Here is a 13,855-nt window from a genome sequence, read left to right on the forward strand (position 1 = left end):
CAGCATTTATTAAATAATCATGGTCCATAAATAAAAGAAAACAATGTTGTTTTTGTGCATAACAAAAAGCTCGCAATTGTGCAGTCAAAATGTAAACTAAAAGACGCTGAGCATAATAACAAAGAGACAGATTTCACAGCTGCACCACGTCTCTGAACAGGTGCCATTTGTGGTCCTTATACACACACAGTACGTATCACTCCGCGAGGCTCCTCCTCGGTAGCCGTAATCCTCCGACAATCCATCAAGTGGTGTAGCTCCGTAGCTTAGCAAAGTCATATTAAAACATTTTTTGACAGATTGCCGAGCGCTGTGTACCACATAAAATCGGTTCGCGGTCAGTAAGCACAACCAGAATTCATACATAAGGCGCACTGTCGATTTTTGAGAAAATGAAAGGATTTTAGGCCGTGCAGCCCCTCCTGGCTGCATGTCGTTAGCGCAGTTAGCTCGTTAGCACGGTTAGCTCGCTAACACGTTGACACCGTCCAGCCCCACGCACGGTAACTCGCTAACGGAGATTTTCCGCTTTCATCTTGTCATTGCCTGCAGGTGAAGCTATGGGGGAGGCGGAGTTGTGTTCAGTGAAGGAGAGGCGAGGCAGAGTAACGTTGCGTGGGGACAAAAGTGGACGAAAGAGAGGCAAACCTGCTGCTCCACAAGTATAATTATAACGTAACATAGACTATATCGATATAAACGATATTGTCACATCTTATATCTCGTATGAAAATATATCGATATTTTTAAAAAACTCGATATATCGCCCAGCCCTAGTACATCGGCAAGGTAAATCGTCAGCTCTGTCCTCTATATTATGCTATGCCGAAGAATTCTGGTGGCAGATCTGTCCTCTCTCTCTGTGGCTGATAGTGCAACTGCTGCAGGACGAAGGCTGACTGCTTGCTCTTACATAACCACATGTACAAATTCACCCAGTGAGAGGAGACCTAAAAGGGAGGGGGGCAGGGTGAAACAGCTCAGAGAGCAAGAGACTGAGGGAGAGAGACAGAAAATGCCCTTGGGCAGAGAGAGAGGGAGACAGAGAAAAGGAGAAACAGTGTGTGAAAAGAATCTCTAACAAATAAAGGAATCTATGTATGCACGTGTGTGTCGGTATCCGTTCACCTGATATACTGCAAATTTTGACAGTGTTTTTCTCCGATTTACTAGAGCCATGCTCATGTGTTGCCTAAAAGCTGTTTTCTGTTGCACACGGGCACCTATGAGGCATCCCGGGCAAAACTTTGCTACATAGCAATGTATGAAAATGTATGAAACCATAGTGACCGCAAACCCGAGTTTCTTATGCTGCAGTCACGCTCGGGAAAACAGTGACTGGAAACTGCAGCATGACCGGAATTATTACGACTGTGTGGAATGAAACTACAATCTCATTTCTTCTTAAATAGCTGCTTTGGAGAAGGGGATCAGATCAGCCACCATTCATAGTCAGTTTCCGGACATCTTCGAAGCCACTCTGGTGCATCGAGATGGTACTAAAATGGCAATATAATGGAATCAATTTGTTATCAGTCTGTATCAATTTGTCATTGAATGGGGTCAATTTGCAATTATATTCAATCTGTTTGCGATAATATGGCAGTTAACTGTGATAAATCAGTGAAAATTCCACATCTCCTCCTGTCTGCTGAAAATCTGTCGCCATATTCACATTAGATAGAAATTCATATTAACTATTTACATTGAATCCTGCAAGAACCTCCTAGATTTGAAACAGAAATTCTTTCTGATGTAGTTGCTGCAGGATGGTTATTTAACTACAGACTGACACAGGCACCGCGTCAGACTATTTACAGGATAGGGCAGCACGGTTGTTAGCACTGTTGCCGCACAGCAAGAAAGTCCTGAGTTCAATTCCACCGTCAGGCCGGGGTCCTTCTGTGTGGAGTTTGCATGTTCTCCAGCTTCCTCCCACCATCCAAAGACATGCAGTTTGTGGGGATAACTGATTAATCTAAATTGCCTGTTGGTGTGACTGTGAGTGTGAATGGTTGTCTGTCTCTGTGTTAGCCCTGCGACAGACTGGCGACCTGTCCAGGGTGTACCCGGCCTCTCGCCCTATGACAGCTGGAATAGGCACCAGCACCCCCCGCGACCCTGGAAAGTATAAGTGGAAGCGAATGGATGGATGGATATTTACAGGATGCAACCAGCTGAGTTGAGTCCCCTGCTGCAAATAGCCAAATGCAGATGAGTTGCGCTCGCTGGTGCAACCTGATGCAGATTGATCACAAGCGGAAACGCGTTGGTCAGTTAATAAAGTTGTTCCTCTTTACTTTTAAGTGTTGCTGGAGCCTCTGCTTTGTACATTTATTAATTATACAGCAATTATTTGCAAACCTTCACCAATCTGTCTGAGAGTGACTACAATCTTTTTGACAGACTACATTGTAATTGTTTTGGGAGCAGCTTGCCTTCCATCAGATGACCTGTGCAATCATGTTGCCATCAAAAGTGGTCACCCCGAGGGTCAAGGGAATTCCCTGCTTAACTTCTGGGTAATTAGTTAGCTGTCCCTACTATTTGCTATCGATTGCCTTAATTCAACTTTTGAAAACCTTGCATCAAGGCACTCCTCTAGTCTGAATAACAGCATATTAATATTAGTCTGCTACTGTTTGAATTGTTACAGAATGACATCTGACATTTCTGCCCGTCTCTGTGCTTCTGTACACTTTTTTATTCATTTCAGTTCTGGAGCTGCACAACTGCTGCACTTCATTAATCTGTGGACAAATCCCACTCAGTCATGATGCAAGAGGTGTTATTTAGTCTTTTTCCTTTTTTTTCTGTGCAGTGAATCTCAACTTAAAAAACCCATCTGGGACAGATCATGATACTGCAACAAAAACAGGAAAATGTTAGGGCTCGTTTGCTTTCTCCTTCTTAATTTGCATCTTCGATGTGGTCTGTGATGTTAGTCCATATATCACCACAAAGCTGCATTCAGACATGAGAAGAGCAAAGATTTATTTCACACGCATGTTTTCAAAACTGTTGGTCAGAGCTTAATGACTGATGTGATGTGATATTACGACAGAAAAAAAAAACATCAATGATCGGACGTCCTTTTTCTGTATAAATCAGAGTACCTGAGAACAGCTTTGATGTTTCAGGATGTATTGAGGAAACCAGCAACCCCAAGTCAGCAAATATTGAACTCTATTGTTTCACTCCATCTCTCTGGCCGTCTTTATTCAGGCTTTTGGCAGCAAAACAAAGGGATGGAAATTCAAGGTGGCAGAGGTGGGCTGGGATTTACAGATGCAGCACTTGAAGGTTAGCTTTTTGAAGGGGAATGGTTAACCATCTACATCGACTACTGTATAATGAACCCAGCAAGTTCAGTTGAGCAACTAGTATGAGACTGTGGCTACAGTGGGAAGCTTTCAGGTGGGAATGTGTATGAGCAGAATAACAGAGGAAAAGATCTTGCATTGATAAACAGATGTTGCATCATTTCCATCTGTCAAAATGTGTCATCATCCACACTTTACATTGTTATTGCTGTAATTTAGCTGACACTGTTAATCAGAGTGACTTGCAGTGAAGCGGACAGTAAAATAGGCTTTGATTACCATATCACTGAAGAATTCAGGAAGCCAAAAGCAAATAGTGCAAGAGTCAGTGCGTTAACGCATTTATAATAGTTACGTAACCTGGCAAACTGCAAAAGTGGTGCTCAGATAGCAAACAGAATAGGAGCAGAAGGACAGTTTGTGCAAATGGTGACAGTCACAATTAAGCACTTGACACAGTGATGAATTTCAGCATATAATTACAGCTGAGTTCAGCATTTAACTGTTTTACCTGACTTGTTGTCAGGGTTACAGCTAATGACTATTCTAATTAAGCTAGGTCATTCTCGTTGGACAGCAGTGGTTACATCTCATTACAAAGTCAACGTTAGAAAAAAAATTACATTCAGTTTATTCATGCCCACGTGCATGTGAAGCCTTATTAACTCTTACAAACACGTGTTTGTGTTCGTATGGTCAGGATCAGTTTTTCCCAGGCCTAGAATTGCCTCATTATATGTGTTTATACCAATTTTAAAATTAGAGATTCATTATGGAATTTACATAATAACCCATCTGACATTATTAAATGGAGGATTAATTATTAATTAAAGGGAGGAGGGAGAGTATTTTCTAGGCTTTTCAACCCCTGTTTCTGTAGAAAAACCTCTAGTATCACAAATTAGGTCCTGTTTTACCTAAAAATATTTTGTGTTAGCCGTGCAGCAGACTGGGGACCTGTAAAGGGAGTACCCTGCCTCTCGCACTAAGACAGCTGAGATAGGCTCCAGCCCCCCAGCAACCCTACCAAGGATAAGCGGAAGAGAATGGATGGATATTTTGCGTGACTTTTAACAAAATTTCAGGTTAATCTTTTACTGCTACCATATATCAAAATGATTCAAGTTTTGACCTGAACAGTATATAAGGAGGACTCAGAGCGGTGATCGCCCAGGAGAGCTGATGGGCATGATGGCATCCCAGGGGCTGTGGTCAAAGCCTGGCAGGGATCCTCGCCAGCTTCTTCAAACTCTCCTTGACTCATGCCACTGTTCTCACCTGTCTGAAGGCCTCCACCACCCTTCCCATCCACACAAAGACTGGTATAGACAGCCTCAACGACTACACACCTATAACCCTCATGTCTGTAGCTATGAAGTGTTTCGAGCAGCTGTTTCGCACATCAGAGACTGTATACCCCCCTCCCTTGATCCTCACCAGTTTTCTTACAATCCACATCGGTCCACGGAGGATGTCACCACCATCACCCTTTACAGAGTGCTTAGCCATCTGGAGAACAGGAAGAGCTACATTAGGATGCTCTTCGTGGAGAATCCCAGACATCCTCACCACCAAACTGGACCACCATCAGGTCCATCCTGACACCTGCTCCTGGATCAAAGACTTCCCAACCAACTAGCCTCAATCAGTCCAACTCGGCCCAGTTCACCTACAGGTTTTTGGGCACCCACATCTCCGCTGATCTCAAATGGACCCACAACACCAACGACCAGAAGCTCCTGCTGGGCTTCTACCGCTCCTCAGGGCCATTAGTGACAACAGGACGGCTGCACAGAGGGTAATTAACACCACAGATACTTTTTTTGGCTGATAGGTCAGAATCTTCTGTCTGAAAGGCCTCAGAGAAAGCCTTATGGCATCGAGAGAATTGCCGCAACTCACTCCCTGCTGTTATAAAAAAGATTAACTGTACACTATCCAGTCTCAAACTAGCAAACTTCCCGTGCCACACTGTGCGCATCCGTTTCACTAAACCATCTTCAAACTTTTGCAAACTTTTAAAAACACAAAAAAAGATTTTTGAGTGGACATGACAACAAACTCAGTTCCCTCGCTTCCCTGTATTCCTCGCTCTACCCCACAGCCTCCATCCACCAGCTGTCAGGCAAGCGTGAAGGCCTCGGTGGAGATGGACAGACATATGGATGGAAAGCAAGAGGGAGGAGGTGAGGGATGGCTGGATGGATGGAAGGAAGGAGGAGTAGGAGAGGTGTGACCCACTTAGCAGAGCCTAGAGTATTTATAGAAGAAAGTGTCCTAATTGGCAAGCCGCTGGGAGAGCAACAGCGCTGTACTGCTACCCTACTCCTTGTCCTTCACCTCCTCAACCTTCCCTTCACTGAGCCATGTGCTTTCTCCTGATGCACCTTCCTCCTGTCCTCTTTCACCTCCCACAATCTTTCTTCTTGAGGACTTTAACTATTTCTTCTTCCTCCTCTTCCATAACAGTGAGATTCCCCTCATTCTTCCATTCACATGCCTGACCCCTCCTCTACTGAGTCTCTGCTGTAAGTGTACACTGCCCTCCATAGTTTCTCCTTGTCTCTGACTTTCTGCCACCTCTTCCTTTTACCCTCTCTACGACAAAAAAGTGTGGTTTCTCATCCCAGCCCCTTTCCCCTCTTCCTTTGATCTTTTTCCATTTTTGGCTAAGTGTGCTGTCACTCAGCCCACATCCTCACTTTCCATCCTTCATTTAATATGTTTGTAGGCTTTTCAGAGAGTTCATGATAAAGACACGAGCAGTGAAAGATAACTTTAAGATCAGATGTTACTGACTCAAAACCAACTAAAGGAAGGAAAAAAAGACAGACTCACGTAAGAAGTACTCTGAGGCATCCGCCTCATAGTCAGCATCCTCAGGAAAGTGATCTATCTGCTTGCACATGCCTTTGAAAGAACCTGTGAGAAAGAAAGAACATATTACAAAAATCAGCACTGACAAAATCTAAAATTGCACGTGTAAACATGCGTTTATGTTTGTGTTCGTCTGAATGACCGAACGCAAGAAAACTCAATTTTCCCATTTTTTCCTGCATGGTATCGCAGATTGTATCAAGTCTCCAGTATTCTGCTCGGTGTCTGTATCAACCCTTCTTTGGGACAAAAGAGATGAGACAGGGAGGAGAACTTTGTCAGGAGCTTTGAAGGAAACATATCACAGAACAAAAAGTGACAGACAAGGAGAAATAAGGATGACGATTGGAGGAGCTCAGTCTAAACAACTCAAAAACGCAGGTGGGAGGGTGAAGAGGAGGCACGGGGAGAGCAAAATGCAAATGATAGACAGGAAGAAAGGATAGTGCTGCTCATTAAGAGAGATTGTGTGTGTTTGTGTGTGTGTTTTTGGCTTAGTGCAGCTCCTGTGGTAATTGTTGTACCCTCCTAAACCACTGCAATTAAATGGCCCCTTGTTAATTGGCGATTGAAGGACGAAAGACTAGCGCCGGCTTTCAAATGGGCATCGGCTGCGCACACGAGCACACTCTCACAATATGTCTCACACTTCCAGGCGTGCACACACACACACACACACACACACACACACACACACACACACACACATTCACATACTGTAGCATCAGCCCTGTTACCACGAGCCTCCCTCCAGCCGTCTTTTTCACTCATCGCTGGGGGAGTGTTTGCTGCTAAACTTGCATTTTTATCATACCTGTGGAGATAATAACCATTTTATAACAAAGCCTGATTAAAAAAAAGTGAAAAAAGAAAAAAAAATCATGACAGGACTCCAACAACAGCCTGTTTCATATTTACATATCTTTAATACACCTCAGAAAACTCTCAGACGAACAAAGTGTTTTTCATCAAGTGCACTTTGATAGATACATTAAAGAAGATATTTCACGAGGAAGCGGCGCCGAAACCTTTCAGAGTCCTGCAAAAACACTTTCATCTTTTCATAATTTTAGCGTGAACTGCGTGTAGAGCGCTGTGTTGAGATTGCGTTCGCTTCCTGAAAGGACCGTGATGAGTGACAGCGCACTGTGTTTCAGCAGAAAAGTTTCACATCTGAATGCCCCTGTGTCTCACTTGCTTACAGTAATTGTTTGTTGGGCAAATGCGAGTCGGTACTACAAAGTTAAAAATACTGCAATCATGCTGAGTGTGCTTCACAGACACACTCACTTTTCTACAGTAAGCGCCGATGACTAGACTTTAAAATGATGTCATTTCCCCTCCAGTGGACGTGAAGGAGATATTTAGCACTTCAGCGCAGCCTCTTAGAAACTGTTTCTTTGTTTAATCAACAGAGCTTTAAAGGATGGTGGTGACAGCTGCATTGTTCAAGTTACATTGGTAGAGGATAATCTAAGAGCATGAAGAGTGTGACAAATGAAGACGTGAGACTGTCCTCCCTCAGAAAACAACACCACACATTTGCACGAGGTTTTTTTATATGACCCATAAAAACCTCAGTGTGAATAAGAGCATGTGTAATGTGCACTGAGCTCTCCAAAAAAATGAGGATGCCAAACTCATTTTACCACATACAGCCCACTTTGATCTGCAGTGGACCAGACCGGTGAAACTTTCTGTTAGTATAAAGGTGTTTAACTGCACGTTTAATCCCTAAGATGTCTTAGGATAAGAAGAAGAGATGCAATTTCAACCTAATGTCTCAGTTTTATAAGATGATAAAGAAATGCTGCTGTAGTAAGCGAAATAAAAAATTCCAGCTTGGCCCTTTGGGATTGAAATAAGAGTGTAAAATTACAGAAACAGCTCTGCTGGCTCATTGCCCAGACTGCCCTGTCATTACAAAGAGGAAAGTTTTTGTCAAAACAGAAAAAAATGTCCATTTTAGTTATATATTTGAATGTGGACACGTTGTAAAAAACAGACACTTCTAAAGTAGATGTCATTTAATTGTTTATCTGTTACCTTTACTACTGTGGGGGAGGTCTTTATCAGCAGAACAAGCTGTAAATTTGATGAAAATACAGTTAAAATCTAAAATTTATGTCCTCCTTTAAAAGTCCGGTGGGCCGGATTGAAGTCTTTTGTGGTCTGATTGTGGTCCCCAGGCCTTCTGTTTGACACCACTGCTTTAACCTCCTAAGACCCGAACTCTTTCATGGCATGCATTTTTGATTTCTCTTTGCTATGTGGGCTGATTGGGACCTGATGAATGTAAAAAGATTGAACTTTTTTTTTTTTTTACCTGATTTTTTTGTCTCTGAGAAAAATGAAATCCACATATGAGGATATTTGTTTTAAATTTCTATAGAACAGTGGCGGTATAATGTCCTCGTACGTGGATATCAGGCCTTTGTGGAGCAAAATTGAGTATTTTGGTCTAGACGACCCAAAATGTGATGTCCACATATGTGGACGCCAGGTCCTAGGAGGTTAATGCATTAGTCAGAGATCACTGATTTGATCAAGATTGTTGGGGGCAGTAATTCCAAACTAACGAAGCTTAAACTAAACTTGGCATCATATTCAAAGAACCTGGGTGTGACGTAGGTATCTTGTGGGAAGTTTCTGATATCTGAAGTGATGTGCATATCTTATGTTGTTGTTAGCGGTGATTACATTACTGTCAAAAACAATAAAGTTTCTGCAGTACATATGAACAAAAGTAAGTTTAACAGCTACCTAAGAAAAGAAAAGAAAAAATAATGTTTTGATGGTGTCTCTCTCCCTGAGTGCCCCTTGCTGAGTTCCTCCAAACCGAAGACCACGCAGATACCCTGCTAATATTTGCTGGATTGTCTCAGGGGTGTCTTTACACAGCCTGCACTTGGGGTCTTGCATTGTGAGGTAGACCCCAACCTCTGTGGAGCTTGTACTTAGAGCTTGTTCTGTGCTGCAATGATTAATGCCTCTGTGCTGTCTTTCAGTGCAGCTTTGTCCAGCCACTGGTAGCCATTCAATATCAGCCACTTCTTCTATCTGCCGATGATCCATGCCATGCTGACGTCTATCCTTCCTCACGTATTCACTAACATGCGGTCAGTTGTGTCAGTCTTCCTGATGTACTCATGGATGTTTGTTGTTTCATCCTGGATAGCGGTACATAGTGGTATATATATATTCATCATTTTAAGATACGTTATACGGCGTCTTTCTTGTGTAGCTGGGAGTATACAGCCACGGCGCTGTTAGACTGGTACCACCATTTCCTTTAACTTTAATAAAAGGACTTCTTTTTTCCCGTGTTTGGTTTTCTGTATAAATTTATTGGTTTGATCTCTGGTGTCTTCAACCCACATCCCACAGCATGTCAAACACATCAATTCGCACACACTCACAGCTATGTAGAAACTACATTATATCTATTCTTCCGTTGCTGCTTTCTCTCTCTCTCTTTGCCTTTCACACGCTCCCTCACTTGCTTCAACACTTGCCCACCCACACTGCACCACAAGCACATGTAATCTGGAATTGGATTTTCCCTTCCTTCTCCTTGCTTTCGCCCCCCCTCCCATCTTGCTCTCCTGTCTGTCTCACATACATGTGCTCGTACCCTGAAGACCAGATTCCCATTTGAAATGAGCTTGCAGCTCAGCCCGTCCTCTGGGCCTCCCTCTCTCTCTCTCCTTTTTATTCCTTCTGCAATTCAAATTAAGACCATGCTTTACTGTCTTGACTGGGAAGAAACCTGTGCAGTGCATTTCATTTCTTGGCTGATTCTTTTTTATGAATTTTGTATGGGCGCTGGGGGTTAAACACATGATTCCATGGCCTCTTTATTACATACACTCATACCTGTGATTATAGAGCAATATAGCACAAACAGGATTGCCAGCTTTCACCCATCAGAGTGAGGCTGTGGAGAGAGAGAGGGGCTTTGAGCATTTGGCTCTATTCTACTGATGCCACATACTTAAGAGCAGGAAGGACATCTCAGCACAATGATACCACAAGTACTTCACGAGTGGATATTAGCCTAAATCTACATTCTGTCTTATTGATTTCACGTGTGAAGATAACTGATCAAACTTTGGTGAATTATGACACAAAAACATGTGTGAGACAAACTGGAAATATATGAAATGAGTACCTTTTCATATATTTCCAGTACCTTCCTGCTCACACCGTCTATAGTGGGAGTGGGGTGCTGCTGATCTCATCCATGGATATAATAAAGAATTATTCGAAGATCTCAATGCCACCGAAAGACTTTCTGTAGTAAAAGCACAGTTCGGGAACAAGAGGGATGACTCGCCCATCACTGTGTCTGAGGTCACCAAAGTAGTCAAAAAAAGACTACTTATTATTTGGGAGGCGGCTCAGTGGAGCTGTTACTCCTCGATGTGGAAAGGAGCCAGCTGAGGTGTTTTGGGGCATCTCCCTAGGATACCTCCTCAGTGAAGTGTTTTGAGGATGCCTCACCGGGAGGATATTAACCTGTGAATCCAGTCATAAGTGGCCATTCAGCCCTCAAACCCCAGTTTGAGCTAAAACAGAGTTGGCTTCTTGGAGCTGGATAGAAAGAAAAAAAGGGGAAATGATCAGCTTCATAGCAGTAAATTTGGTTTCCATGAAACTGCGAAAGGTCTCTTTATGAAGCAATGCTGTGTATTAGCAACACAAACCTCTGCTAGCAAACAAATCCGCTTTGCATTCATTTACGCTCATTGTGTATTCGGCTTTTGTCAGCTTTGTCATCGTGTTGAAACAAACTGGAGTATTTTTTGATGCTGCAATACATCAACCAATCTTTCGCTCAGATAAAAGAAAAAATGCAGACACCTTTGTGCCTGCTGAGAAATCCCCATCTGAGAAACTCCTCCTCTTCCCTTCTCCTCTCGACACAGCCATCGTAATGACGCGTCGCTCTTACAAATTGCCCCTTTTAAATTATACATTCTGCTTTAAACATGGAACAGATACTATTATTCTGAGACCAACCTAAACCTCGGGGGTCAGGACAGCTCTGTCACCCACTTATGCTCACAGCAAGAGGGGCCGCTGTGTCTCACAGAGGATGATTTATACCAATAAGAGGAGACCCCGATGACCCCTTTGCTGTCATAAGCCAATTAGAATCCTGCTCGCTGACCGACCTGGTAGCTGTTAAGGATAAGTTAATACAGTATGATGAAACACTAGAAGACATCCTTTCATGAAGCATTAACATCGTAACCCACTCGGCGAGATACGTGAAAATGTGTATGAAGAGTAAATGCCCTCCTCTGAACCGGTACTGTGTCTTATGCAAATAACTCGGCGTGTCTTTATTCCTTTATGCTAATTATGGCTCAGTCTGTGTGTTAAAGTGCCACTAAAGTAATCCCTCAGTGGCAAAGGTGGATGAACATCAGAGACCTCAAAGCAGATGTGTTGCACAGCAAAGGTGGCTACCAGCTCAGTTCAGTAGATTACAAACACGGTACACAGGAAATGTGCTCCTTTCTTTTCTTGATCTATTAATGTAAATTCACCCAGGAGAACATTCATCCCTGCTTTCATGCTTTTGTAAATATTTCTTTGTGTTCTTTAGGCTCCTCGGTTGTTCCGAATACGAACATTTTAGATTTTCTAAAAGGTTGCAACAACCCCACCCATGAACCCTTAGCAGAGATGCTTAAAACGCTCCCTAAACGCCCCACCTGCTGCATCTGATCCACCTATCTCCCCAGTCTTTGACTTTTAGTGGCATTAACAGAAAGGAATTTAAAGTAAACATACAACTAACTACAACACATTTAATCTCCCTCAGCTACATCATATTGATGGTTTTCTTCTATATTAACTTCTAGTGGGTTAACAAAGAATCCGATTGTTCAGTGATGACGTGACGAATCCTACTTCCGGGCCTAAAGTAGTCTGCGTTTAATATGGCTTTTGTGTTGTTAACATGTTTAATGTTTTGTATTTTCTTCTATTTGATCTCAAAAAGCTCCTAAAACAGTCAGTGATCACTGTTGACCTCCATAGGCTTTTATTACCGCTAATCATTTATTTAAGCTCAGTTTTTAAAACCTTAGGATGTAACTACAGCCCAGCCCATGCAGCAGTATATGAATGACTAACCTCGTATTGTGGATGGATTATCTCAGTTGTTCTCCTGGCTGAAGTTTGGTCCTTTTACAGCATCCTGCCATGCGATTACATTTGTTCCTGACCACCGAGAACACTCACATTAACTTTTATCGAGTGGGAAAAAAAAGTTAGCTTGTTTATATTATGCTAACATAGCTGTGTCGCTAGCGGTCACGTAGCACATCATTATATACCAGCTAGCCCAACTTCAGTAACCCTACAAACGTCACTGCTGTTTAGTTTTCTGTCTTCATTTATGCTGGAAGTGATAACAGAGCTGTACGTTTTAATTTGTTTATTTGTTTAATTTGTGACATGCTATATTGTATTTAGATAGAAGCTAGCGAGCTAACTTCCTGCTAACTTCTAACTCAGTTAAATGTCATAAATTCCGTTTTCATGGATGCCTGGATGTTAAACTCAATTGTTACACCTGGTAGAGCAGAACGCTGATTATTTTATTAAAGATGAAAGACTTTAGACAGTTTTTCAACTCTCAGTAATGCCATAGTGATCGTTTGATATATGGACCTGCAGCGGAGTTTAGGTCCAGACACGGCTAGTGAGGTCAGACTGAACAACCGGATATGACCTTAATTATTAATAAACATCTGCAGTGTGGCTTATATAATTTAACCTTCTGAAAACACCGTAAGATTTTCAAAGACATACACTGGAGTTGAATGGGAAGGGAGATGTCATGGTTTGAACCATCTCAAAAACATGTTTGTTAGTTAAACCTGTTTTGCATTGTTAAATGTAAGGCTAAAGATCGCTATTGATCGCTGTTGATCAGACGCCACAAGCGAAAGATTCATACTGGTGGAACATCACTATATGGAAACATAAACATTTTAATTGTCGTTATTTAAATCCTTTATAAAGAGCACCTCAAATATTAACAATTTGAATAAGCAAACATAAGGAAATACACTTGTCCATTTAGTAGTGAATATTTTATAAACCCTGTTAAGGTTTCTTTGTTAGACGATTAAATTCAGTTTTATTTCTATAACACCAAATCACAACAACAGTCATTTCAAGGCACTTCATAATGTAAAGAGCCTACAATAATACAGAGAAAACCTCAAGAATCAGATGACCCCCTATGAGCGAGCACCTCGGCGATGCTGGGAAGGAAAAACTCCCTGTTAACAGGAAGAAACCTCCAGCTGAAAAGTGGGAAGTTAAAGATAAGAATAGAGCTTAACTTCTGTGCCCTGTAACTTTACATCATAAAATTTAAGAATAAAAATATTTTGTTGCTTTGTTCTGTTGTGAGAAACATAAATATCTGTGCAAACTTTCACCTTGCGGGATGTTACTTGCTTAGCAGAGGAAGACAGAGAACCCGGTGCACCCACCACCCAATTTTCAATATGAGAGGATAAGATGATAAGACTTGCTTGTGAACATACACCCAGGCAGCTGTCATGTTATTCAACTTACTATTGCTCTTTAAATCAGGCCTACACATGTGTAGCTGGTTCCCTTGTACA

At 42.2% G+C, this 13,855-nt stretch overlaps 1 protein-coding gene across 1 annotated transcript in view; it reads right to left on the reverse strand.

The window, feature by feature from the left end:
- cacng2b (calcium channel, voltage-dependent, gamma subunit 2b) overlaps positions 1–13,855 on the reverse strand; it is a 68,856-nt gene that overhangs the window by 17,060 nt on the left and 37,941 nt on the right. Inside the window, exon 2 of the mRNA XM_026171843.2 lies at positions 6,162–6,245. Coding sequence (XP_026027628.1) covers positions 6,162–6,245 — 84 coding nt within the window. The remainder of the gene's footprint in view (positions 1–6,161; positions 6,246–13,855) is intronic.

The sequence above is a fragment of the Astatotilapia calliptera genome, chromosome 6 (genome assembly GCF_964374335.1).
Source record: "Astatotilapia calliptera chromosome 6, fAstCal68.1, whole genome shotgun sequence".
Taxonomy (NCBI): Eukaryota; Metazoa; Chordata; class Actinopteri; order Cichliformes; family Cichlidae; genus Astatotilapia; species Astatotilapia calliptera.